Source organism: Sarcophilus harrisii, chromosome 2 (assembly GCF_902635505.1).
Source record: "Sarcophilus harrisii chromosome 2, mSarHar1.11, whole genome shotgun sequence".
NCBI classification, from domain to species: domain Eukaryota; kingdom Metazoa; phylum Chordata; class Mammalia; order Dasyuromorphia; family Dasyuridae; genus Sarcophilus; species Sarcophilus harrisii.
In genome coordinates this window covers 272,808,048-272,833,042 of record NC_045427.1, presented here as the reverse complement: position 1 = coordinate 272,833,042, position 24,995 = coordinate 272,808,048, and the positions used below count along the sequence as shown (strand labels likewise).

Here is a 24,995-nt window from a genome sequence, read left to right as displayed (position 1 = left end):
GAGCCTCAATTTTGAGAAATGGCCCAGCTCCACCACCCCTCATTTGCTAGGTTTCACCATCACTCTCCCAAGTAGTGTTCTGGTTGGTTTTCTGTAGGTCTCTGGGCCAGCCTTTGTAATTACTTCAGCCAAGTAATCACCACAAGAATAGCCAGGTGTTAAAGCCCAAATTCTTTATTATCTCCTTGCCTGGGGCCTGGGCTAGCTTAGTCTCAGTGGAGGGAATTCAGGAGGCCAGCCACCAAGGTGGAGTGAGACAGAGTGAATCTCTCTCCTTGGCTCCCAGAATTTGAGCTCCTACCTCCAGTCCTCTTGTTCTCTGGCTCTGACTCTGGCTCAGTTTGTCCCACTTTATATGCTCCACTTTAATAACATCATCGTAGGTGTGAATTTTGTAGAAGTATATTAAGTACTAAGTACATGTACTGAACTAGAGAACTATTAATCACCATGCTAAACTAGATAACCATTGTCTCATCAATTCCACTGAGTTAGCACCTTGTAAGAATCCTTGTATCATGTACAGAGTTCTGGCTCATAACACTCCCATGACATGATTACTTCTTGCTTTTATGTGTTGTCTTCCTTCATTAAAATGCAATCCACTTGAAAACTGGGACCATCTTTCTTTTTGCTTATATTTGTATTCTCAGTGCTTAGAGCAATTCTTGGCATATAATAAATATTTAATAAATGAGAGTTGACTTGACTTGATAGTCCCAGAACATTTAGGTGGCTTTTGCCCAGGGCATATGTAAACTGGCATAGGAAACTAGAAGAGTTGTATAAAGAGTTGAGCTGTGAACTGTAAGCTGTAAGCCAGGCAAGTCTTCTTTTATCAACTTTATCCACTATATTACACTGTTTAGCACACTGCTTCACAAATGCTTGTTGAATGCTTAAGTGATTGAAAATTAGTCATATTGTGGTATACTAGAATTCTGCTATAATTTAGGGGGTAATAGAGATAGTATATTGCCAAGTCAAAGAGTATTCTTCTTGCCTGACAAAGGGTAGAGTCCTGTTCCAGCAAAGCAGATGATCTTAATATCGAACAATTAAGGCTGAGCCAAGATAGTAGAGAAAAGTCAGTACGTTGTCTGAACCCTCACCAGTTTCCCTCAGAAACAACGTTAAATCAAGCCTCTAAATGGATTCTGGAGTGACAGAACCTACAAAAAAATGGGAAGAAACAATTGTCTAGGTAAAGATAATCAGAACTTCAGGAAAGCGTTGTTTCTCTTGGATAAAACGGGAATGTAGCCCAGTGTAAAAAGTCTCCTAGCAAGCCAGCAGGAGGCTCTTAGCAACAGCACAGATCAGAAATCAAAGCCCCTCAGTCTTGGCTCAGCAGGCTAGTAGCACGGCAGGCCAGCTATGAGGCCTTCAGCCCCAGTACACAAGGCAAGTCTGGGAACACTGGCACAACAGGTACATAGACCAGGTCTCCACAGCACATGTGCAAAAATGTTTGTAGCAGCTTTTTGTAGTGATAAGGAATTGGAAATTAATGGGGAACTGGGGAATCATCAATTAGGGAATGGTTGAACAAGTTGTGGTACATAAATGTAATGGAATATTATTGTTCTATAAAAAATGATGAGCAGACTGATTTCAAAAAAACTGGAAAGACTTACATGAATTGATGCTGAATGAAGTGAGCAGAACCAAGAGAACACTGTACAAGATTATGTGATGATCAACTATGATAGACTTAGCTCTTCTCAGTATTGTGGTGATCTGGGACTATTATGATAGACTTGGGATAGAAAATGCCATCCACATACAAAGAGAAAACTACAGAAATTGAATGTGGATTGAAGCATAGTATTTTCAGCTTGTTTGTTTGCTTTTTCTTTCTTGCGTTTTTTTTTTCCCCCTTTTGGTCTAATTTTTCTTCCACATGACAAATATGGAAATAGGTCTAGAAGGAGTGTACATTTTTAACCTATATCAGATTGCTTGCTGTCTTGGGAGAGGAGATCTGGGAGAGGAAGAAAAATCTGAAATATAAAATCTTACAGAAATGAATATTGAAAAACTATCTTTACATGTTAGAAAGGGCTGAAACTATGAAAAGGTGCACTTGAATCAGACAATCGAGCACTTAAGACTAATTACCTATTCCATATGAGACAATGACTCTATTAGCATATGTATGGATAAATGGCTCTTCTCACAGTTGATACTGGCTCAATGTTTTGTGTTAAGATAATCATAGACAAGGATTAGAGGGTGGGGTGGGACAGGCCAGAGTCACTTGGTGGCAGGATAAGGAGGAGAAAGGTGGAGATTCTGGACTCCAGAATCGAGAAGAGATCTTTGGCAAAACTCCTGGCAGTTTGCCTGCTTCTTTCACTTCTCCCCTTAAAGACCAAGGACTTTTACTTATCCTGACTGGCTGATCCTGAGGCCTCCAGGGAACTAGCCCAGACTTTACAACATGTATTTGGAAAAATAGTGTTGAGAAAAAAATCAGTTCATTATTAATAAAATGGTAAAAATTGAAAATGTTCTGTTATGTAACATATGCATGAATGTAATAAACTATTTTCTTAGTTGTCAAAAAATATACTGAATGATTAGTCAGCTTGAAAAATAGAACTTTGACCAGCTTATTAAGTTTTAATGAGTCAAAATTTTTCTTTGTTTTTCAAGTTAGAGAAATTAAGTGTTTTCTTTTGTAAGAAAACCAAGTTAAAGGTAACCAGGTGAAGAAGGCCATCACTAAGGGACACATAACGTTATGAACAGATCCTTTTGAAAATACAAAAGATTATCATGGCTGTGTTAAATTAACACTGAATGATAAGGCCAATGGCTTTGTAAAAGTTTTCTCAAATGTCACTGCAGAAACTACAAGTCACTGTATTCAAAAGACAAGACAGCAATTTTAGTAAAACCAAAATCTACAGGTAAGGAACTTGCCCATGCTTAGATTTTAATGCATTTGCATACTGTAAAATACTGGCTAGGCATAGTGGTTCACTTTTGCCATCTTTATTATTGAAGATGATAGGTCATTTGAGCTCAACGGCTGAAGTAGGGCTAAAGTATTGGGTATTTGTATTAAGTCTGATATTAATTTACTTAATCTTTGGAGCATAGGGCCATTAGGAGGTCAAAAGAAGGGCAAATAAACCTAGATAAGAAACAAAGCAGGTCATTTAGTAGTGGGATGAGCCCATGAGTGGTTGACATATTTCAAGTTTGGGTAAGACAGGGTAACTTGGTCTCAAAATAATAACTAATATTATTAATGAGCTATTTATGCTACCTTACCATTGGAAAAAATATGCACTGACAATCTTGGAATTGAAATACTTCCTATAAGAATGATCAGACTTTCTCAGGTCTGTCTTGTAGAAAATCTGGTACTATAGCAGTATAATAGAATTAAGCTAATTGAAATATCTTACCAAACATAGAACCTTTCGTTTTAGTCACTCCAGTTCTGTTACTGGGTATGTGACCCTAATATAAGTCAACTATGAAATTGCTTCTTGGAGTTATGAAAACAGGTAGATGTTAATAGTTGAAGCAATAAGTAAGGACATCTGGAATACTGTGATAGCAATCAGCATCGCATGAAAGGAATATCTTTTAAACACTGTACCAGCAGCAAATATAATCATTCAACTTTGGTTTACAAACGATAGCCTGAACATACCAATAAATGACATAGGTTAGTGGGTCATGGGCATATTTTTGTAAGCAAAGAGAAATGAAGATCATTAAAGCAAATTATAGAGAGAATGGGCATTTGGAGCCCTAAATTTTCCAGACTAGATCTCAACATAGATCAAATTCACAAAATAACTGTCTAATGGTCCAAATCTTTTTTCCCCTTTTGCTTGGAGATATTGTCTTAATGTTTGTTAATGTTTAGATAGGCTATGAACAAAGAAATTATTTGTTTCAAAACTAGATTCTGGACTTTTATTACTGGGGGGTGGGAATGGTGTAGGTAGGGTGAAAGGGGCATCTGAGGTAGTAGAGAAGGAGAAATGAGAGGCAAAAGCAACTGACTTGTTTAAGATAAAAGGAAAAGAACACATACTGAGAGATACTTAAAGGATTAATAATATGCAGATGATCTGATTTTCAGGCTTCTTTTACTCATCTACCTCATACTGCTGACAGTGATGTACAAAATGGTATATAATTATCTCAGCATAAAGGAGGTATGTTTATTAAGGCAAGGTCATTGATAATGTGGTATAAAATGGTCTCAGCATGTCCATGGTGGACACACATTGAAATGCCACTCCTGAAATTAGTGTTCATGACATAATACTATTAAAGCCCTCAAATTAAAGATCTATGTGTGCATACCTGCTGACTGTCCCTAGGAAAGAACTGAAGAGGCAGTTGACTACATTTTGATTCTATTCTTTTAAAGTGATAACATGCAATTGAGTCACAGAAATATAGATATTAAATCACTTTAAAATAGTTTTAGTAAGTGGCTAAATCCTCAAACATTAATTTTATAATCCAAATTAAAGGGGGAAGAGTACCTGTAAAATGGCAACCTCATTGCGAAGTTGACTTTCTTGCTTTGTTGGAAATCTTAACTTATCAATGATTTTAATAGCCACATCTCTTCCTGTTTTACGATGTTTTCCTACAAAAAGAAAGTGATAAAGGGAAATGTTAACACAAAAATAAACTGTTCCTTATTACCCAAGAAATGATATCTATATTGGCAAGTAAATTTGTTGGCATTATTTGGGACGATGCAGAAATTTCATAACATAAATGGGTGTTCCCTGAAAGGTTCTAAAGATTAGATAGCCTTTAATCTCTACCAGCTCTGAATCTATGATTCTATGAATTTGACTAATTTTTTATCTTTTCATTTTATGAGGAAAAGCAAAGAAAGTAATTATTATTATTATCATTTTGCTGAGGCAATTGGGATTAAGTCATTTGCCCAGGGTCACACAGTTATGAAGAATTAAGTGTCTGTGTCTGAATTTGAACTCAGGTCCTCCTGACTTCAGTGCCAGTACTCTATCCACTACACCATCTAGTTGCCCCAAGAAATTATAAGGGAAAATAAATTTCAATGTATATTCTGAGATCACAATGGTAAAAACTAGAATCTTGTTGTGAAAAGAATAATCTCCCTAATAAAATGAACTCATATTCAAAATGATTCTGTTCTCTGACCAAGTTCATTTAGATATTCTCTGTTACCTGATTTTTCAAGACATAATTCACAATCATCTACAATTCAAATAAAAAAGATATGAATTTAAGAGCCCTGGAAAATAGTTGTGTCAGTAAGATCACAATGAAGTCTCATGGGTTAAGACTTTGACACTGGGACTAGATGAAATGTGGCAGTACTCATGACCCTACCTGAGTTACTAAGTATAGTATAAAGGGAAATTATAAAGCATATTATAAAGAGTATGAATGAGGGAGAGGAAAACTTTGTTAGAATGAATATGAAAGGCCAGAAGCTAATGGAAAACCAGTTGCAAAGGGGTATCTGGGAGCTTGGGAATCTTAAATTGTATATGTTTAAGAGAAGGGAAATAGTAAACCTTTATACACAGAATGTCTGTGAAATCAGTAAATATGAGGGCACTGAATTGAATCTATTTTGATAGATTTGCTTTTCCCCATATAAAAAGAATACACACAAAAAATCAAGTTACTGGGATCAGATCTGGAACTATATGAATCTAAGAGAACCTCCCTTTCATTGGACAGGTGAGAAAACTAAGGCTCAGAACTTATTTAAGGTAACCAAGGGTGGCAGGTAGGAAGGCTAGGATTCAAACCAAGAATTTGTGACTCCAAATCTAGTGTCCTTTCTTCTGGAGAATTAAAATTAAGTAAAGGTGGTGATTATATCCTATAATAGAACATCATCAAATTTTTTTTCTGAATTGAATTCATCATTCCACAAACAACTTTTTCTTAGCTAGATTAGTATTTAAATGACATTCATTTTGTATGATTAGGCTCATATTTAAAGACTTTTAGATTTGGTAATAATACATAATATAACATAACACACATGCTTTATTTTGAACTTAAACACCAAATAACATAATTTCTATACTATAAAGAACATAAAAATATTAAATATGAATATGTGACTATTTCACCATGCTTATTATAAGTATAAAGTAAACTCTACTTGTTACATTCAAAATTATCCTATTTGTTTATGCTTCCTTCTAATTGTCTCTGCATTTAGAAACTTTGTGTGTGTGTGTGTGTGTGTGTGTGTGTGTGTGTATACATATATATATATATATGATTACTTATCTGCCATAATATGGCTCTGAAGTAGGACATTAGTAGAGTTATAAGCTACTTGCATGGAAGTATTTTTAAAATGGAAATTAATAGAACTCCCAGAGTACTGAAAATTTGATTTAATACAAAATCCAGTGCTTCAGTGGAGCCATGATCTTGTCAATGTGCTAATTTACTACAAGGGTGAATATTACCACCCACCCATGCCCTCTAATCCTATTCAATTTTCTTCCATATTTTCCAATAAATTCTATAGAAGATCTAGAAAGTAAGTTGGAGGCCTTCCTTTTAAAGTCACTTAATATTCTTTTAATTAAAAGGCATCACTTGGACTGACTATTTTTTTATCCAAGGCTTTCACGATTACCACTCTGCATCTTTGATCAAATCTCTCCTTATTGATAGTTTCTGTATTCTTAAAGGTTATCATTGGTAAACAAAATAGCCCTCTCTGTAGACAACCCTTCCCAAAACAAAAAATATATATATAGCTTATTTAGGTCTACCAGTTATCATTTTAATGAACATTCAGGCTACTCACAATATTGACTAGGTACAGAATACATTTCCCAGAAAGGAGAGACAGTGGATAGTCTTGGGCCTGGAGTCAGGAAGATTTGAGTCCAAATAGGACATTTACTAGTTGTGTGACCCTACTAGGTAAATTACCTGATCTCTGCCTCAATTTCCTCAACTGTAAAATTAGGATAATAATAGCACCTACTTCTCAGGGTTCTTGTAAAGATCAAATGAAATAATATTCATAGAGCTTTACATAGTGCTTGGCACATAGTAGGTGCCATAAAAATATTTTTTTTCCTTTTCTCCTCCCACAGAGATTGTTATTGTTAGACATATTTCTATTTATCAGTTTCTTCTCTAGATATAGATAGCATCTTTCTTCATATATGTTCTTTTTTATTATAGGTTTTTATTTACAAAATATATGCATGGGTAATTTTTCAGCATTGACAATTGCAAAACTTTTTGTTCCAATTTTTCCCCTACTTCCTCCCACCCTCTCCCCCAGGTGGCAAGTTGACCAATACATGTTAAATATGTTAAAGTATAAGTTAAATACAATATAGTATACATGGCCATGCAGTTATTTGCTGAACAAAACGAATCAGACTTTGAAATAGTATACAATTAACCTGTGAAGGAAATAAAAAATGCAGGCAACCAAAAATAGAGGGATTGGGAATTCTATGAAGTGGTTCATATTCATTTCCCAGAGTTCTTTTGCTGGATGTAGCTGGTTCAATTCTTTAATGAACAAATGGAACTGATTTGGTTCATCTCATTGCTGAGGATGGCCATGTCCATCAGAATTGATCATCATATAGTATTGTTGCTGAAGTATATAATCATCTCCTGGTCCTGCTCATTTCACTCAGCATCAGTTCATGTAAGTCTCTCCAGGCCTTTCTGAAATCATCCTACTGGTCTAAATATGTTCTTAGATATTTATGAGTCAAAATGACTTATGCACTCAAAGTTTTTAAAACAATATTTTTGTTACTGTACATAATGCTATCTTGTTCCACTCATTTTACTTTTCATTATTCTGTATCAATAAATAACAACAAAATATCTCTTAATATCTTTACATATTTTTCTAAGATCATTGAGATTATGATTTCTAATAAGTAATATGTTCCAAGTCCTTCTAATTTTCTTGTAATATCTCTCTTTACATTTAGGTCATGTATCCATTTTGACCTTATCTTGGTAAATGGTGTGAGATACTGGTCTATGTCAATATATGAAAGGAAAACATATTGAGGGAGAAGAACCAAGGTTCTTCTATGCTGAATCAAATGCATTACCACAGTCAAACAGTGAACTGCAGAATTGAGAAAAAGAAGGGTTAAGTTACTTGCTTAGAATCACACAACTAGTGTCTGAGGATGGATTTGAACTCATATTCTCTTGACTTCAGGCCCAGTGCTCAATCCATTCTGTCACCTAACTGCTTCCCAATCCACAAAGCATTTTCTATATCTTTCAGGTAATTGTGTAAATGTGAAGGAATGGTGAAAACATGAGTAAATGCTTTTTCTATTCTAATTTTATCAGGGATTCCTGTGAAATTGTAACACTAGAACTGTGAAGGACCTTTAAGATCATTTAAATTAGTGGCATCCATCTCAAATGTCACTAAATTGTATATAGGCCCATATACAGAAAAAAAAAAAAACAAAACACAGTAACATTATTTTTCTATCATATTTTTATTTTGTTAAATATTTCCTAATTGGATTTTAACCTAGTTCAGAGAACACTTGGGAGAGTTGTTAGCATCAACTGCCGGTTTGACACCTTTGATAAAGATCAATTTCATTTTGTAATGAGGAAAATGACCTCAAATTCACACAGAGAGTAAACAGCTGAGAGAATATTTGAACTTCGACCTCTAACTCAAATCCAGAACTCACTGCACTGCATAGCATTAGGTTGACTCAGTGTTAGTTCTTCAAATAATTTGATAAATGTAAATAAAGACAAGAAAGTGGACTTATATGTCAGGAGCTTTGGGATCTTCTCAGTCACTTCATTTAGTAATCATACTGTCCATAATTTTATAAATTTCATTTTTATAGAATAGTCTAATAGATTCATATGCAATATGTTCAGCTTTTTCACAATAAATAGGCACTACCTTAATTTTCTGATTATTTGCTATTCTTCCAAAAAACAGAGACTGTAAATATTTTTGTCTATTTTCTCTTTCTTTGATTTCTTTGAGATGAAGGTCCAACAACGGTATCGCTAAGTCAAATGGTATATTCCGTTAAGCAAATTTTAGGCAAAGTAGCAAATCATTTTCCAGAATTATTTTCCATTAATATGTTCATCAAGAAAGCATTTATGGGTTTGTTTTCCTGCAGTCCCTCCAAAATTTGTCATTTTTCCTTTTGTGTTTTTGACAATTGTGCCAATAAAATATCTCTAAGATGGAGACTCAGACTGAATTTAACTTTTTTCTTAGTAAAGAAAGATTGAAGTTTCTGATCACTCTAAAAGATTTTAACTTTTGTTTTTTGACTCCAAATTAATTATATTGTCTATGTTTTTATATACCAACCTTTGCAATGAAGTTGTTATATATATATCAATATATGTTGTTGACTCAAATGGAATATTTTGTCACATTCATCACAGAATTTCCCTACTTATTTATTTTTAGTAACAAAAAAAAAAACTGGTTCAGAAACTACAATATATTTATTGTGACAATTTAGCTTATGCTCAAAATGAACACTGCAAAGCAAGACCAAATGTTCCTTTTTTCTTCAAAGAGTGTCCATTCTTTCACTTAACTTCAACTTCCTTAAGTTTTCTGTTTCCTTTTGTACTAAAGTGAATATATTAATATGGTTTCAATTATTTACAATATCTCCAGTTTGTTGGCAGGAAGACATGAATCTCATGTTTAGAGTAGTAACAGCTAAATTAATGCTCTAAAATCTTTGTGATTTTCTTTTATGCTACTATATCAGTGCATTAACAGAATGAGTTCACACAACTGAAGGCCACTTGTATTGTAATAAAGAAAAAATTTCACTAATAACTGAAAGATATTTGACTTGTTAGAGAATAGAAGCAAAAAGTTCAGTAACCAGAGACTATACAAGGAGAAAAAAATAAGATGACTACTTATCAGTGGTTCTCAAACTTTTGTTCTCAGTATCTTCATGTTGTTAAAAAAAAAACTTTCAAGGATCTGTTCAAAGAGTTTTTGTTCACATGGGTTATATTTATAGCTATTTACTATATTAGAAATAAAAAATAATTTTGAATTTGTAGACCCTCTGAAAGGGTTTCAGAGACCTCAACAATTCTTTGGACTACACTTTGAGGACCACTGACTTAGGTGTTCTTGGGAATAAATGCTGATAATTTTGAAGATATAAAAGTCTAATAAAGCATAAAATTCAAATGACATAAAAATTTATACAATATATTTTCTGACCATTTTAATGGAACATGTCTTGATTGATTCAGTTTGGTTAAAGATGACTGAATTAAATTAACTGAGCAATATTAAAATATGTCTGAAATAATACTAAAGGAATTGATAAAGGACTGATAAACAGAAGTATGTATAGAATGATTTTATATTTGTGTTTGTGTGTGTGTGTGAAGAGAAGAAAAAAAAGAAATTTGCATGAGAAAAATAAATATGTAAAAGAAATAGCAAATTTTGCATAATAGATTTGCAATTTCATATGTAATCATCTTTTTTTATTCTACTATGTTATGGAAATACTTGTTTAATTTCATTAAAAATTTATAAAAATAACATAACATTAAAATATGTGATATATACAAAAATATATACATATTTCTTTGTATATACACATATTTAACTATCTGAACCTGTGATTTCACCTGTAAAAATGTTATACACTGATAAAGAGCAGCAACTTGTAGCTGAAAGTTTTACAGAGTTGCCTGCATGGTTAGAGATATGTCCATAGTTGCAAAGTTTGCAAGTCATAGTGATTTGAATATTGGTCTTTCCAACTCCAAGGCTATCTCAAAACACTGTAACTATGCTTTTTCTGATATATGTTACATACACACCCACACTCCCCCATACCCCCACAAAAATGTATATATATATTTAGTAATTAAACAAGCATTATATATATGAATATGTTTATATAATCATATACATACATATATATGCTTATAATGCCTTTACAGAAATATTACACTAATTACCTATGTCAATTTTATTTAGCAAGACTCATGTGTCTTATATTGTATTTTCCCCACCTGAGCATACATGAGAATTACTATGATATCTTAATCACTATTCCTAGCCTCTAGCTAGCATAATGCATAATAAACAGTGCAATGAGTAAACACAAGTGTTGAAAAATTTTAAAATTAATAAAGTATTTAGTGAATGGCCTTACCTCCATAAACAATCCCAAATTGTCCTGAACCCAGTACTTCATCTGGAAAGATTTGATATACTGTACTAATATCCTGTTGGTACAAGCACAATAAACAACTATTAGCTGAAGGCAAAAAAAGTCAAACCTGATCATTAAAATAGATGTTTTAAAAATACTTTAATAAGAAGTATCCTACATCTAAACAGAAACAAAAAAGATATATGCAGACATACATAAGTGCATATATGGATATAAGTATTTATATACATATTAGTGTTACCTAGTTGTTAAGTGTTAAAAGGCAACAGAGTGATGTGGCAGTGAAAACAATTTTTATTTAGGAAGGAAGGAAATAAGTATTTACTAAGCACCTAATGGGTACCTGGCACTTTGCATGTGTTATTTCATTTGATCTTTACAACTCTGGGAAGTAGGTGTTATTATGATCCTGAATTTGCAGCTAAGGAACTGACTGCCCAGGATCACAATGTTATTAAGTATCTCAGGTCAGAATTGAACTCAGGTTTTTACTGACTCCAGGATCTATCCTCTGTGCCATCTAAGAGCTTCACAAGTAGTGTTAATAGTGCCCAGGACTAGGGACATGCTATTTTACCCTAGCCAGATCACATCTAGAATATACTGTAATCAGTCCTAGATAACAGAATTTAGGTAGGGCATTGTTAGAAGGTAGAGACTATCTAGTGAACCATCAAAAGAACATTAATGGCAATTCTTCCCCCGCCCTCCCCCCACCCCCCCAAAAAAGGACTAACTGGCTGAAGAAACCAGGAATATTTAGCTTGTAGAATAGAGTATCTCAGTTAATGATCATAATTACTATTTTCAAGTATTTGAAGTTTCATCAAACAGAAGGAGGATTATATTCGTTCTTCTTGGTTCTCAAAAGCTGAAATGGGAATGACTGAAAGGCACTGATGTAAGGTTTGTACAGGTGAAAACTACCTTGAAGAGAAGGAGGAAAAATTCTAAGGATCATGAAAAAAGGAATTTGGGTAATTTCTCAAAAATCACAGAATCTCAAGAGTTCAAAAGATCTTTAGAAACTATTTCAATTCTCCTCACCCGAATCAGGAATATCTTCAAATTAGACCACAGATATGTGGTTATCCAGTCTCTGCTTGACAATCTTCAGAGCTGGGAAGCTCACAATTTCCAAAGAATGCCCATTCCATTTGGAAAGGTCTAATAGTTAGGAATACCTTCTTTATATTAATCTGTAATTTACCCCTTTGATCTTTGATCTACTTAGAGTAATTTTGCCTTCCAAAACCTGGCAAACAAGTCTAATTTCTTTTCCATGAAATGGACATTCAAATACTTGGGTAAAAATGAAAATATGTCTCACTTTCACAAATCTTCTATTCTGTAAGCTAAATATCCTCAGTTCCTTTAAACATGATGATCTAACCTAAATACAAATGTGTTTCCACCAGAGCAGAACACAAAGGGGCTTTTTTACTTGGGGCATGATTATGAAGCCTTAGATCACAGATATTTCATTAGCTATCACATCACATCAGAGAAGCAGCTTGAATCTGGAATCCATCAAAAAAATGACATCCTATTTAACCATTTTCAACCCCTTCCCCAGACTACTTAAATTTGATACTAGTAAACTGGATTTTTTAAAATCATAAATGTAGCATTTTATATTGATCCTTACTGTATGTTATTTAATTTGATTCAGCAAATAATTCCACTGTGTTGAGGCTTTTGACAAGCTAAACTTTGTCAGCCAACATATCAACTAACCCTTTGGGTCCTTTTATTTGCAAGCTTTTAACTGAGGGCTTGGAATCTGACTGGAAATGTCAACATTTCAGTAAGTTTTAACATTATTTCTTAAAGAATAATTAAAACCTTACTGCCCACCCTTGGGGAAAGTAATCCTCATTCTCTAGAAAATCACATCCTGTTAGGGGTGGGGGTGATTGAAAAGGAAATGAATTGAGTTCAAATGAAAGGCATGGGAAAGAGAGAGAAATTGGTGAGAATTAAAGGCTGGGGGTTTGATAAGTTAAATTACCTTAACTTCCTTTCCCAAGAGATGAGGTATAGGGGTAAAAATGAATTAAAAAACAATTTAAAAGGAGACTAGCTAAGACAGTGACTTTGGAATTATAGAAATTTGAAAAGAATTTAAGATCTTTTTTCCATTATGTATGGATATGTATGTATTCCAGAGATTCATACAGGAATTAGTTAATGTCTCTTTCTGTTAATGGGATTATCTGTGAGGCCCTAACAGTGAACCATTTGTATAAAGTGTTTAACATTTGTCTGCAATATGCAAGAACTCAAGTAGAGAAGGAAGATTCAAATTGGCCACAAAGGCTAAAACAGACTAATCCATAGGGACTATTTGAAGGACATTATATATCACAAGAACATTATATATCAGAGTTTGAAGGACATTAAATATCAAAGAACCCTGATTTTAGTTTGGGGTAGAATATTCTATATAAATGACAACAGCGCTGAAGATACCTAGTTGAGGGGGTGTATTTGTATTCTGAGATATGACAAACATAATCATGATGCTATGATTCATTCCCTTGACAATTTTATAGATGTCTATTATATTTTCTTTTAGCCTTTATCCTTTGCAATCAAAAATGCATTTTTTCAAAATTCTGTCCTGTCCTGTCTTGACCATCAAGTTCTTGAATCTTCTCAAACATTATGGAAGTTTTAAGTTTCAGATACAAAACTGTCTGGAGTCAGGAAAAAGAACTAGATAGATTTTGAAGTTTCCCTTTTCTCCCTCCTTCTATTCTTCTAAATGACTATTCCAACTTAGAAGAGGAATAATCATCTTCAAATTTTCTGGGAGGAATAACAACTCAAATGTAATTGAAGTAAACAATGACCTATTCTAGGATGCAACTACCCCAAAGGGAAAATAAATACTCACTTTCCTGTAGCCTCTGGATAACTTCTATTTTCTATATTTTTTCTTGGATTCATAAGAGACCTAACACTCTTGTAAGCTGACTTATAGCTGAGACTATAGAAATTCTCTCTGTCTTTATTGTGGAGATGCCAAATGTCAAGTAATTCTAATGAAAGCTTACAAAAACATCCATTGAGTTAGAAAACTTTAGCACTGGATGACATTACATGAAATTAGATTTTTAAAAGTGTGTGTGTGTTTGTGTGTGTGTGTGTGTGTGTGTGTGTGTGTGTGACTAAATAGGCTGGAAGCAGTATGCTGTGCCATAATAATGAGGGATCAATGTCAAAGCATATTTTTTCTACTTGCCTTTGGGAAAAAATATCTTGAGAAAAACAAAAACATGACAAACTGTAAAATTTCAGAATAGCATGGATCTATACTGTACTATGCAGATAACAAACTCAAAGATGGTCTTTCTATGGTGTGAGTAAGTAGATGTGTAAAATACAATCCATCAAATTTTCCTAAGCCTAACTTCAGAGTGTGCAAATGACAGGTAATATTTTTAGGCCCTTACCATATAATGCAGTCTTAAAAAAAAAGCTGCCAAAGGGTTAGAATAAAGGTATTTTTTGGATACTACTGTTGACATGATTTTTCCTTCTAACACTCAACATATTTTCTTCATATGAAATGTAAGATATAAGACCTGAGTTCAAAACAAGCTCCTGATGCTTAGTATTCATGTGACCTTGAACAAAACATTTAACCTTACTGAGTCTTAGTTTATCTGCAAAATGAGACTCAGGGATCACATCTAGGCTCTATATCTATGGTTCTGTAATATTATTATTCTTATAAATAGGGACACACAGTCTCAAAGTTGTTAGTCAATTTATATAGAATCATTTAAAAAGAATGTCATATCAATATAGAACTTCAAAATTTGTAAATACTTTTCTGGAAACAAGATTACATAAGCATTGTGAGTCTTATTATTCCCATTTTACAAATGAGTAAATAAAGATCAAATTATTTATCTAAGGTCCCAGAACTATAGTGAAGATCAGAATTCAAACCTAGGTTTTTACAAAAGCCAGTTCTGGTGCTTTTTCTATTGCCCCATGCTCTGCTGAGAGCAGTTGGATGGCACAGTGGATAGAATTCTGGGCCTGAACTGAGGACCCTTTTTACTGATCTAGCCTCAGACACTTAACTAGCTATAATAAGAAACCCCAGATTGGGGTCATGAAGAGTTATACATGACTAAAATGGTCAAACAACAACTTTGTGCAGCCAGCAAAACTGGGTTCAGCTTGCTTCCAGAGACTCATACCTCTATTTGGTAAATTTGGCCCAGCAAAGACAGACAGTGGAGAAAAATTCAGTGTTGTATATGATGAGAAATTCTGCAATAATGTCTAGAACTGGTTGGTTCTTAGCAGACAGTATATAAACGTGTGTGTGTGTGTGTGTGTGTGTGTGTGTGTGTGTGTAGAGACAGAGAACTATTTCAATATAATTAGTTTTCACTCTAGTTCTAAGTATTTTATTTTTTGTATTTAAAAATATTATTCTGAGAAGGGGTTCATAGGCTTCATCAAACTGCTAAAAGGGTATACCTGAGCCCCAAAAGTTAAAGAATCCTTGTTGTAAAGTTTCATGGAAAAGGGTTCATCCAAATTCATCACATTTGACCCTCTGTGAAGTGTTGCCAATAGGAATTATGAAAACAAATATTTTGTTTGCATTTTTTCTTAAACAATTCTCCCTACTTTTAAAAAGAATTAACTCTCAAATACTCACCACATTTTCTTGAATCTGGCAATTTGATACAGAGATACTGATGGATATGTCTCCTGGAATTATACATATAACAAGAAAAAGTCAATAAAGAATATTTCTGGAATTAATGCCAAAGAAAATTAAATTATATTGTTTATTTATTTTAAGGTAAATCCAAATAATTACATTTTCTAAGAAAATTTCCATTAGATAGTTTTTAATCTTTCTTAAATCATAGAATTCCTCCTTGCAAGTGTTAATTTTATTTATTTATTTGCTGAGGCAATTGGGGTTAAGAGACTTGCCCAGCATCACACAACCAGGAAGTGTTAAGTGGCTGAAATCACATTTGAATTCAGATCCTCCTGATTTCAGAGCTAGTGCCACCTAGCTGCCCTTCAAATGTTAACTTAACAGTCTTTTAGCATCTGTATTGGTATGAAAGATGGAAACACAGACTGGGAGAACAGAATCACAAATGCATCACTTTTACTTCCCAAACATGGAAGATATATATCAACTTCATGATTAGAAGAAATACCTGAAAAATTTAAAAGAAATCACCATTTCAGAAAAAAATAGGTGCCTAATGCCTTCATACAGCTGATTTGTGACACTATGTTCTTAACTGATGACTGATCAGTCATCGGCTGCTGTTGATGGCTTAACTATCACTTGGGAGCAGATTGTCATTCATTAACAGTTTTTTGGTACCTACTGTGTGCAGAGAAGCAAACTGGGTAGGACTGAAGGAAATGTTTCACATCGATTCTGTCTAAAACAGCAGAAGTCTTTTGTATACGCCTGTCACAATCAGAGTCATTATAGCATCTTTTTCTTTCATGAACAATAGTCCTAGACTGGTATTGATGTTTGAGCCAAGCAAGAATGATTCATATAAATGTGCTATAGCTTTATTATATAAATTTTAAAAAGTTGACAATAAAATAGTATTTTTAAAAATATATAATTTCTTGGGATTGTGCCATACCAAGATACCAAGTGTTTCTAAATGGTAGGTTATATCCTTTGGGTTAAGTGTTTATTTTATCACTGGAACATCACAGAAACATATGGAGAGGCTGAAGAGGATAAAAAACAGGACTGCCATCTTTTTACAACATCAATAATCAAATGGACATGATATTAAAGCATATTATAATATGCAATGAAAGAGATTGAAAGGAAGTCAGACTCACTGTGTAAACTTGATCCAGATCCAGGGGGGGCTCCCTTTGGAATGACAGGCATAAGAGCATGTTGAATGGCCATCTCCCACATTCTAGCTACATCAATACCAACCCCACTGGTAAGTATGCTGTTGTTTGGTGGAGGGCTTGAGGGACTGACTACATTTTCTCCCACATAGTAGACAACATGTTCTGTAGTTATTTCAAAACAATGGGGATTGGCCCCACTAGGAATTAAAGAAAAAGTTTTTGCAGGTTCCAGGGATAAAATTTCAGATAGAGGAATTTCCTAGGGAATAAATAATTATATGCAAATTATCAAAACTATGTAAACTGAAAAAATTTTTAAAATAAATCTTCCTAAGACATATCAATAAACATCATGAAAAGCAACCATTATTTATCATTTGTTGGTAGGCGTTTAATTAAAAAACACATGAATTTTTATCACACATTTGCACTATAATCTTCTTTCTACAGAAAACAATCTTCTGAGTCTACAATAAATAAATGAGAGGTCTTGTTGTTTTTTATTTTAATATACTTCAAAATTAATGAGTAATTTAAGTGAAAAGTGTTATATAAATGGAGTACACAGAAAATTAATATTGGTCTAAACCCATCTGAAGACACATGACTTTTCTGAGTATGCTAAACAACTATAAAAATAAAATTAGAATTTCTAAATTACAATTATTGCTGCAACATAAGAAGATTAGTAAGTAAATCTTAATAGCAATCTAGAGTACCACTGGTTTAAGAAGCATAAGTCTTTGCTGGATAACATGTCATTGTCCCTTTCCTTACTATTTCAAAGATAAATACAATTTAGGACAAGATACAAGAAGAGAGAAAATGCATTATTATAGAACAAATATAAAACATTCCTGATATTTAGTGCTCACCTAATGGTGAAGAGGATTCATTTACTTACTGATAGACAAATAATATAATCTTAACTTTAAGACTAACAAAATAATCCACACAGAATTGATGCCTACTTTTCTTCTTATCTGAGAAGTGAATAATGTTTAATCAAGTAATTTCAAATTATTTTCATTAATCTAGAATGTTATTTAGATAAAATCCCTCAGTGGATCTGGTCTCATGACTAAAGCATAACTGGGAAGAAGTAAAAGATTGATTAATAAATTAAATAAAAGATCCACTGGAATTTGTGAAGAATTCCTCACAAGTAGACAAAGACTGGCAGTTATTTACTGGAGAAGAATATTGAAGAGATCTGAACTCAAAACTTTCATCTGCCACATACTCCCTGACTAACACTAAGCATGTCTTCTTTGGATCTCAGTTTGCTCATCTGTAAAATGGGGGAACTGGACTCAATCTAAGGTACCTACCATCTTTAGGTCTATGAGCCTATAAAGCTAGGTTGACTGGACATAGGGAGCAATTTAAGTTATAACATTCATAGCTGATCCACAAGAAGGATATTGGGTATTATTTTCCCCATTTCTCAGAAGAGGAAAATGAAGTCTAGAAAAGTCAACATTTTGGGGTGGAGAAGAGGAGGGGTTGGGGAATTGCCTAAAAAAAATGACTTCTCCACAATCACAAAACTAGTCACTCAATTGGGAACTGAATCTTAATTTCTTGACTTATAATTCAATGCTCCTTTTCACTTTGCGTCCACACCCATGCCTAAGCATACATTTCTTTATCTCTATAAGATTTCTTTAACTTTAAGAAAGTGCCAGGGGTCTAAGAGAAAAAGCAATATATTTATCAACTGCTCGTATGCTTTAAGAATTCACTTTTAATTCATCTTTTTGGCCTCAGGCAGAAAAAAAAATCACTTGAAAAACTCTGATTCATTCTCTCTCTCTCTCTCTCTGTCTGTATAAGTATATATGTATGTATTTTATGGCAAACTCTATGCTAAGGAAAATGGAACTCTTCTGATGAGATGTTAGGCCGTAACTTCAACTTTTAGAGAATTCAAACTTAACAGAAAAAGGAATTTCATAAAATTGTGATTATAGAAATTGAAGCAAGAAATATAATTTTTAAATGGGCTAAATATGAAAGTCCACAAGAAAATTATGTCATGTCAACATGAGAAAATGTCAAAAAGTGATACACAATAAAAATAAATCCATTCTTCCTTACCTTGTAATATTTGCTTCCAGTATCATTTTGAAAGAGTGTGATACATTTGCTGTCTAATCTCCAATAATGCCGTTTCCTCTGTAATAAAAAAAAAAAAAAAAAATTACAATTTCCTACAAACTTTCAAATAACACAGAATTAGGAGAAACAATGCATTTTACAATAATGCTTTTTGACCGTTTAAAGTATAAGATAATGAAATGGTAACAAGTAAGAAAAAACAGGAAAGATATTGCAACACTTTGCAAAAACTCATTATTTTACCACATCAGAATGTCACATTAACTCAGACCAATTGACGATCTATACTCTGTCTCTAACTACAAGTTATCTTGTGGAATAAAATGCTTCATTTCTGCAATGATAACTCAGGAAATCAAGAATTTATTTCAAATATCTACATCTTTCTTTTACTCCATAAGAGACTTAGACTTACTCTGGTAATTCAACGGCTCTATAAATCATCCAAGGTAAGTCATCTTCTAATCTGAGGTGATGCTTACCTTAACATAGTGGAAAGACTCTAGCTTTTGAATCAGAGTACCTGAAATCAAATCCTTTCTGTATTATTTCATACCTGTGTGACCTTGAAGAAGTCATTTTGCCTCTAAGGGTGTCAGTTTTCCTTAGCTGTTAAATTAGGGATTTGAATTACATGGCTAGAATATATTATTTTATGACAGCTCTCTGATTCTATGATCCTCCCATATTATGTAGAAGATGTATTTAAAATACTGGAATTACTTTTATACTTTTTAGTGTTTCAAGAATATCACCACATGTCTTAAGTTATCCATTTATTCACTCTTATTCTTACTACATGACATCTCACTTCTTTTTCTGATTATAAATATCTTGAATACTCTTGTTTCTAAAGCCATTTTTTATAAATAAGTATCCTTCAACTCATCACTAGACATTTCTATTTTCTTTTCACAAAAATAAAAAAATAAATAGATATTAAATAATATTTGATCTGAGAATTATTTAACAATTAATTAATATCTAATATAATTTTATTTAATATTTTTATTAATATTATTAACTTAAAATTTAAGCCACTGGAGTATATTTTATAAAGGAATGGCATGGCCAGACTTGTGTCCTGGAAAATCACTTTGACATCTGGATGGAGGAACAGAACAAATAGGAAGATTTTGTACTAATATTCTAGGCAAGAAGATAGAGCCAAGATGGCATACTAAAGGCAGGAATTCACCTGAGCTCTTCCCTAGACATTTTAAAATAATGAATCTATCCAAATCCTAGAGTGGCAGAAACCACAAAATGATGGATAAAACAATTTCCCAGTCCAAAAACAACTTAGAAAGTTAGCAGGAAAGGTTTGTTGCACTAGAGTTAGAGAGCTTAGTCCAGCGCAGTCTGCCCCAGCCCAGACTGGGTCTCAGCAAATCAGGAACAGGCCTCAGGGCAATTAAATCAATGTCAACAAAATGGTTTCTAGACCTCTCAGCTCAGAAGATTTATAGGGGTCCCTTTGCTGGTACCAAGAGAAGGATTCTGTTGCATTGTCTATATTAGGTCTTAGCTCCAGTACAAGGAGGGACACAGCAGTGATTCTGTACCACAGGGGAGAAAGGACCCTGTTCCCTGCTTCCTAGTCTCTGGTCCCAGCTTTGAAGTGTGCTTGTGGTCACTTAAAAACCAGTGCCCAGTACAGGAGACTGGTATACGTATTTCTCCTTGATCCTACCAATTTGAAAAAAACAAATACCTACAGGTCTCCAGAATTTCCTCTGAAAATATCTTTACAAAAAACTGAAGCTAGTTACAACGCACTCTCTATTTGAGAAGCAGAGTCTCACTTTAGCCTAGAGTTAAAAAGTCAAGAAATAGGCTGAAAAATGAGAAAACAACAGAAAAAAATTCTGACCATAAAAAGTTACCATGGTGACAAGGCAAATTAAAACACACAATCAAAAGAAGACAACAACATCAAAATTTTTGCATCCAAAGCCTCAAAAAAAAAATTAGTTTCAGATCATGGAAGAGTACAAAAAGGATTTTAAATATCAAGTAAGAGAGGTAGAAGATAAACTAGGATAAAAAATGAGTGTGATACAATAAATTCAGGGAAAAAAAGAGTCAACAGTTTGGTAAAGGAGACACAAAAAAGAAAACAATACTTTAAAAACCAGAATAGACAAAATGGCAAAAGGGGCACAAAAATTCAGTGAAGAGAAGAATGCCTTGAAAAGCAGAATTGGTCAAATGTAAAAGGATATACAAAAATTTATTGAAGAAAATAATTCCATAAAATTTTGAATTGGGCAAGTGGAAGCTGATAAATTTATGAGACAAAAAAAATCAAACAGAAATAGATGAAATGAAAAAAAGAAGAAAATGTAAAATATCTCATTGGAAAACAATTGACCTGAAAAGTGGATCCAGGAGAGATAATTTAAGAATTATTGAATTACCTGAAAATCATGATTAAAACAAGAGCCCAGACATTATTATTCAAGAAATGATCAAAGAATACTACCGTCATTCTAGAACCAGTGGGTAAAAAGGCATTGAAAGAATCACCTCCCCAAAGATATCCCAAAAAGAAAATTCCCAGAAATAATATAGCTAAATTCCAGACCTTCCAGATTAAGTAGAAAACACTGCAAGCAGCACCAAAGAAATAATTCAAATATCATGGAGGCACAGACAGAATAACACAAAATTTATCAGATTCCACTTTAAAGGATCAGAGAACTTCGAATATGATATTCCAGAGGGTAAAAGAGCTAGGAATGCAACCAAGAATGACCTACTCAGCAAAACTGAGTACAATCCTTCGGGAGAAAAGGAACAATCAATGAAATAAAGTACTTTCAAGCATTCCGGATAAAAAGACCAAAGTTGAATAGAAAATTTTACTTTCAAATACAAGATGCAAATGAAGCATGAAAAGATAGATAAGATAAAGAAATCATAAGGGATTCAATAAGGTTAAATTGTTTATATTCCTACATGGAAAAATTATGTTTATAATCACTAAAAACTTTCTCATTATTAGAGCAGTTAGAAGGAGTATACAAGACAGAAGGCAGAGGAATGAGTTGAATGTGATAGCATGATTATCTAAAAAAAAGTAAAATTAAAGGATGAGAAAGAAAAATGCACTGGGAAAAGGAGAAAGAGACAGGTAGAATAAATCAGATATCTAGCATATCTAAAATATGTCATCTATCTATCCAACATAAAAGAGACCTGGAAGAGATTTTACATTGAAGGGAGAAATAGGGAGAAGTGAGGAAGGAAGCATTTGAACTTTACTTTACTTTTACTGGAATTGGCTCAAAAAGGGAAATATATATATATATATATATATATATGATTACCAACTATGAATATTATATATATGATGAGATGAATTTCTATACCCAACTGAGTATATTGAGTGTGTGTGTACACAGTTGGGTATAGAAATTCATCTCATCATATATATAATATTCATATGTATATGTATATGTATATATGTTGGGTATAGAAATTCATCTCATCATATATATAATATTCATAGTTGGTAATCATTACTGTGAAAAAAAGTTTTACACTGAGTTTTTCTGATAAAGATCTAATTTCTGAAACATGTGGAGTCAAATTTATAGAAATGAGCCATTCCTCAATTGATAAATGGTCAAAGGATATGAACAGTTTCAGAGAAAGTTAGCAGAACCACCAATAGTCAGATGAAAAAAATGTTCTGTATCATTATTGATGAAAGAAATGCAAATTAAAACAACTCTGAGCTACTATCTCACATATGAAAGATTGGCTAATATGATAGAAAAGGAAAAAGCCAAATGTTAAAGGGGATAGGGGAAAATTAAAACTAATGTTCTATTGCTGAAACTCTCTACTGATTCAACCATTCCGGAGGAAAATCTGGAATTATATGCTCTAAATCATGCATACCCTTTGACCAAGCAATACCACTACTTATTGGATCTCTATTACAAAGAGATAAAAAAAAACAAAAAAACAAAAAAGAAAAGGTCGTGTATACAAAAATATTGGTATCAACTCTTTTAGTGGTGACAGACAATTAGGAATTAAGGATATATCCATTAACTGGCGAACAACTGAACAAGTTATTGTATATGACTTTGATGGAATACTATTATGCTTCAAGAAATGATGAGCAGCTTTCCAACAATGAGGTGATTCAAGACAATTCCAGTAGGATTGTGATAGAAAAATCCATCCACATCCAGAGAGAGGGCTATGAAGTCTATAGATTACAACATAGTATTTTAATCTTTTTGTTGTTGTTGTTGTTTATTTTCCTGGTTTATTTTTTTTTCATTTTTTCCCTTTTGGATCTGATTTTTCTTGTGCAGCATGATAAATGTGGAAATATGTTTAAAAGAATTACCCGTTTAACCTATATTGCATTACTTGCTGTCTAGGGGAGAGAAGGGAAGGGAAAAAATGGTAACACAAGGTTTTGCAAGGATGAAATTTTTGGGGTTTGTTTTGTTTGAATGTAGCATATGTTGATTTACATTCAATATCTCTTTTTCTGGATGTAGAAGGCATTTTCTATCTAAAATTTATAGGAATTGCCTTGGATTACTGAAGCACTGAGAAGAACTAAGCCTTTCACAGTTTATCAACACACATTCTTACTATAAATATTTATAATATATTCCTGATTTTGTTTGTTTCTCTCAGCATCAGTTCATGTAAATCTTTCTAGGTCTTTCTAAAAATTTGCTTGCTCATCATTTTTTATAGAACAATAATATACAATTACCTTCACATACCACAACTTATTCAACTACTCCCCAACTGATGAACATCTACTCATTTTTGAATTCTTTGCTATCATAAAAAGAGCCGCTACAAATATTTTTGCACATGTGGGTCCTTTTCCCTCCTTTATGATTTACTTGGGATATAGACCCAGTAGTGGCACTGCAGGATCAAAGGGTATGCACAGTTTGATAACCCTTTGGGCATAGTTCCAAATTATTCTCCAGAATAGTTGGATTATTTCACAATTCCAAAAACAATGCATTTGTGTCCAGTTTTCCCACATTCCCTCCAAGATTTATCATTCCCTTTTCTTACCATCTTAGCCAATCAGAGAGGGGTGAGATGGTACCTCATAGTTGTCTTAATCTGTATTTCTCTAATCAACAGTGATTTAGAGCATTTTTCATATGATTATAGATGGCTTTAATTTCATTACCTGAAAATTGTCTGTTCATATCTTTTGACAACTTGTCAACTGGGAAATGATTTGTATTCTTATTAATTTAGCATAGTTCTTTAAGTATTTTAGAAATGAGATTTCTATCAGAAACACTGACTGTAAAAGTTTTTCCCAGTTTTGTACTTCTCTTTTAATCTTGTTTCTATTGGTTTTGTTTGTACAAAACCTTTTTTAATTTAAAGTAATAAATATTGTCCATTTTGCATTTCCTAATGTGTTGTAGTTCTTCCTTGGTCATAAATTCCTCCCCTTATCACAATTCTGATAGCTCAGTTATCCCTGCAAGGATGAATGTTGAAAACTATTTTTGCACATATTTTGAAAAATAAAAAGTTATAAATGATAAGCAGAATGCTCTCAGAAAAACATGGAAAAAGTTACATGAACTGGGGCAAAATGAAATAAGCAGAATCAGGAGAACACTGTACACAATGAGAGGAATATTTTATGATGATCATCTATGAATAACTTAGCTATTCTCAGCAATTAATGATCCAAGACGATCTGTAGGACTGATGATAAAAGGTATTGTCCATTTCCAGAGAAAA

General features: G+C 33.1%; 1 protein-coding gene across 3 annotated transcripts in view; it reads right to left on the bottom strand.

Annotated features, from left to right (window-relative positions):
- PRKD1 (protein kinase D1) overlaps positions 1-24,995 on the bottom strand; it is a 404,980-nt gene that overhangs the window by 51,413 nt on the left and 328,572 nt on the right. For all 3 annotated transcript variants that reach the window (XM_023501195.2, XM_003756126.2, XM_031952271.1), the window contains 5 exons: positions 19,215-19,292; positions 17,094-17,373; positions 15,916-15,968; positions 11,208-11,280; positions 4,521-4,627 (listed from right to left, as the gene is read on the bottom strand). In XM_023501195.2, coding sequence (XP_023356963.1) covers positions 4,521-4,627; positions 11,208-11,280; positions 15,916-15,968; positions 17,094-17,373; positions 19,215-19,292 — 591 coding nt within the window. The remainder of the gene's footprint in view (positions 1-4,520; positions 4,628-11,207; positions 11,281-15,915; positions 15,969-17,093; positions 17,374-19,214; positions 19,293-24,995) is intronic.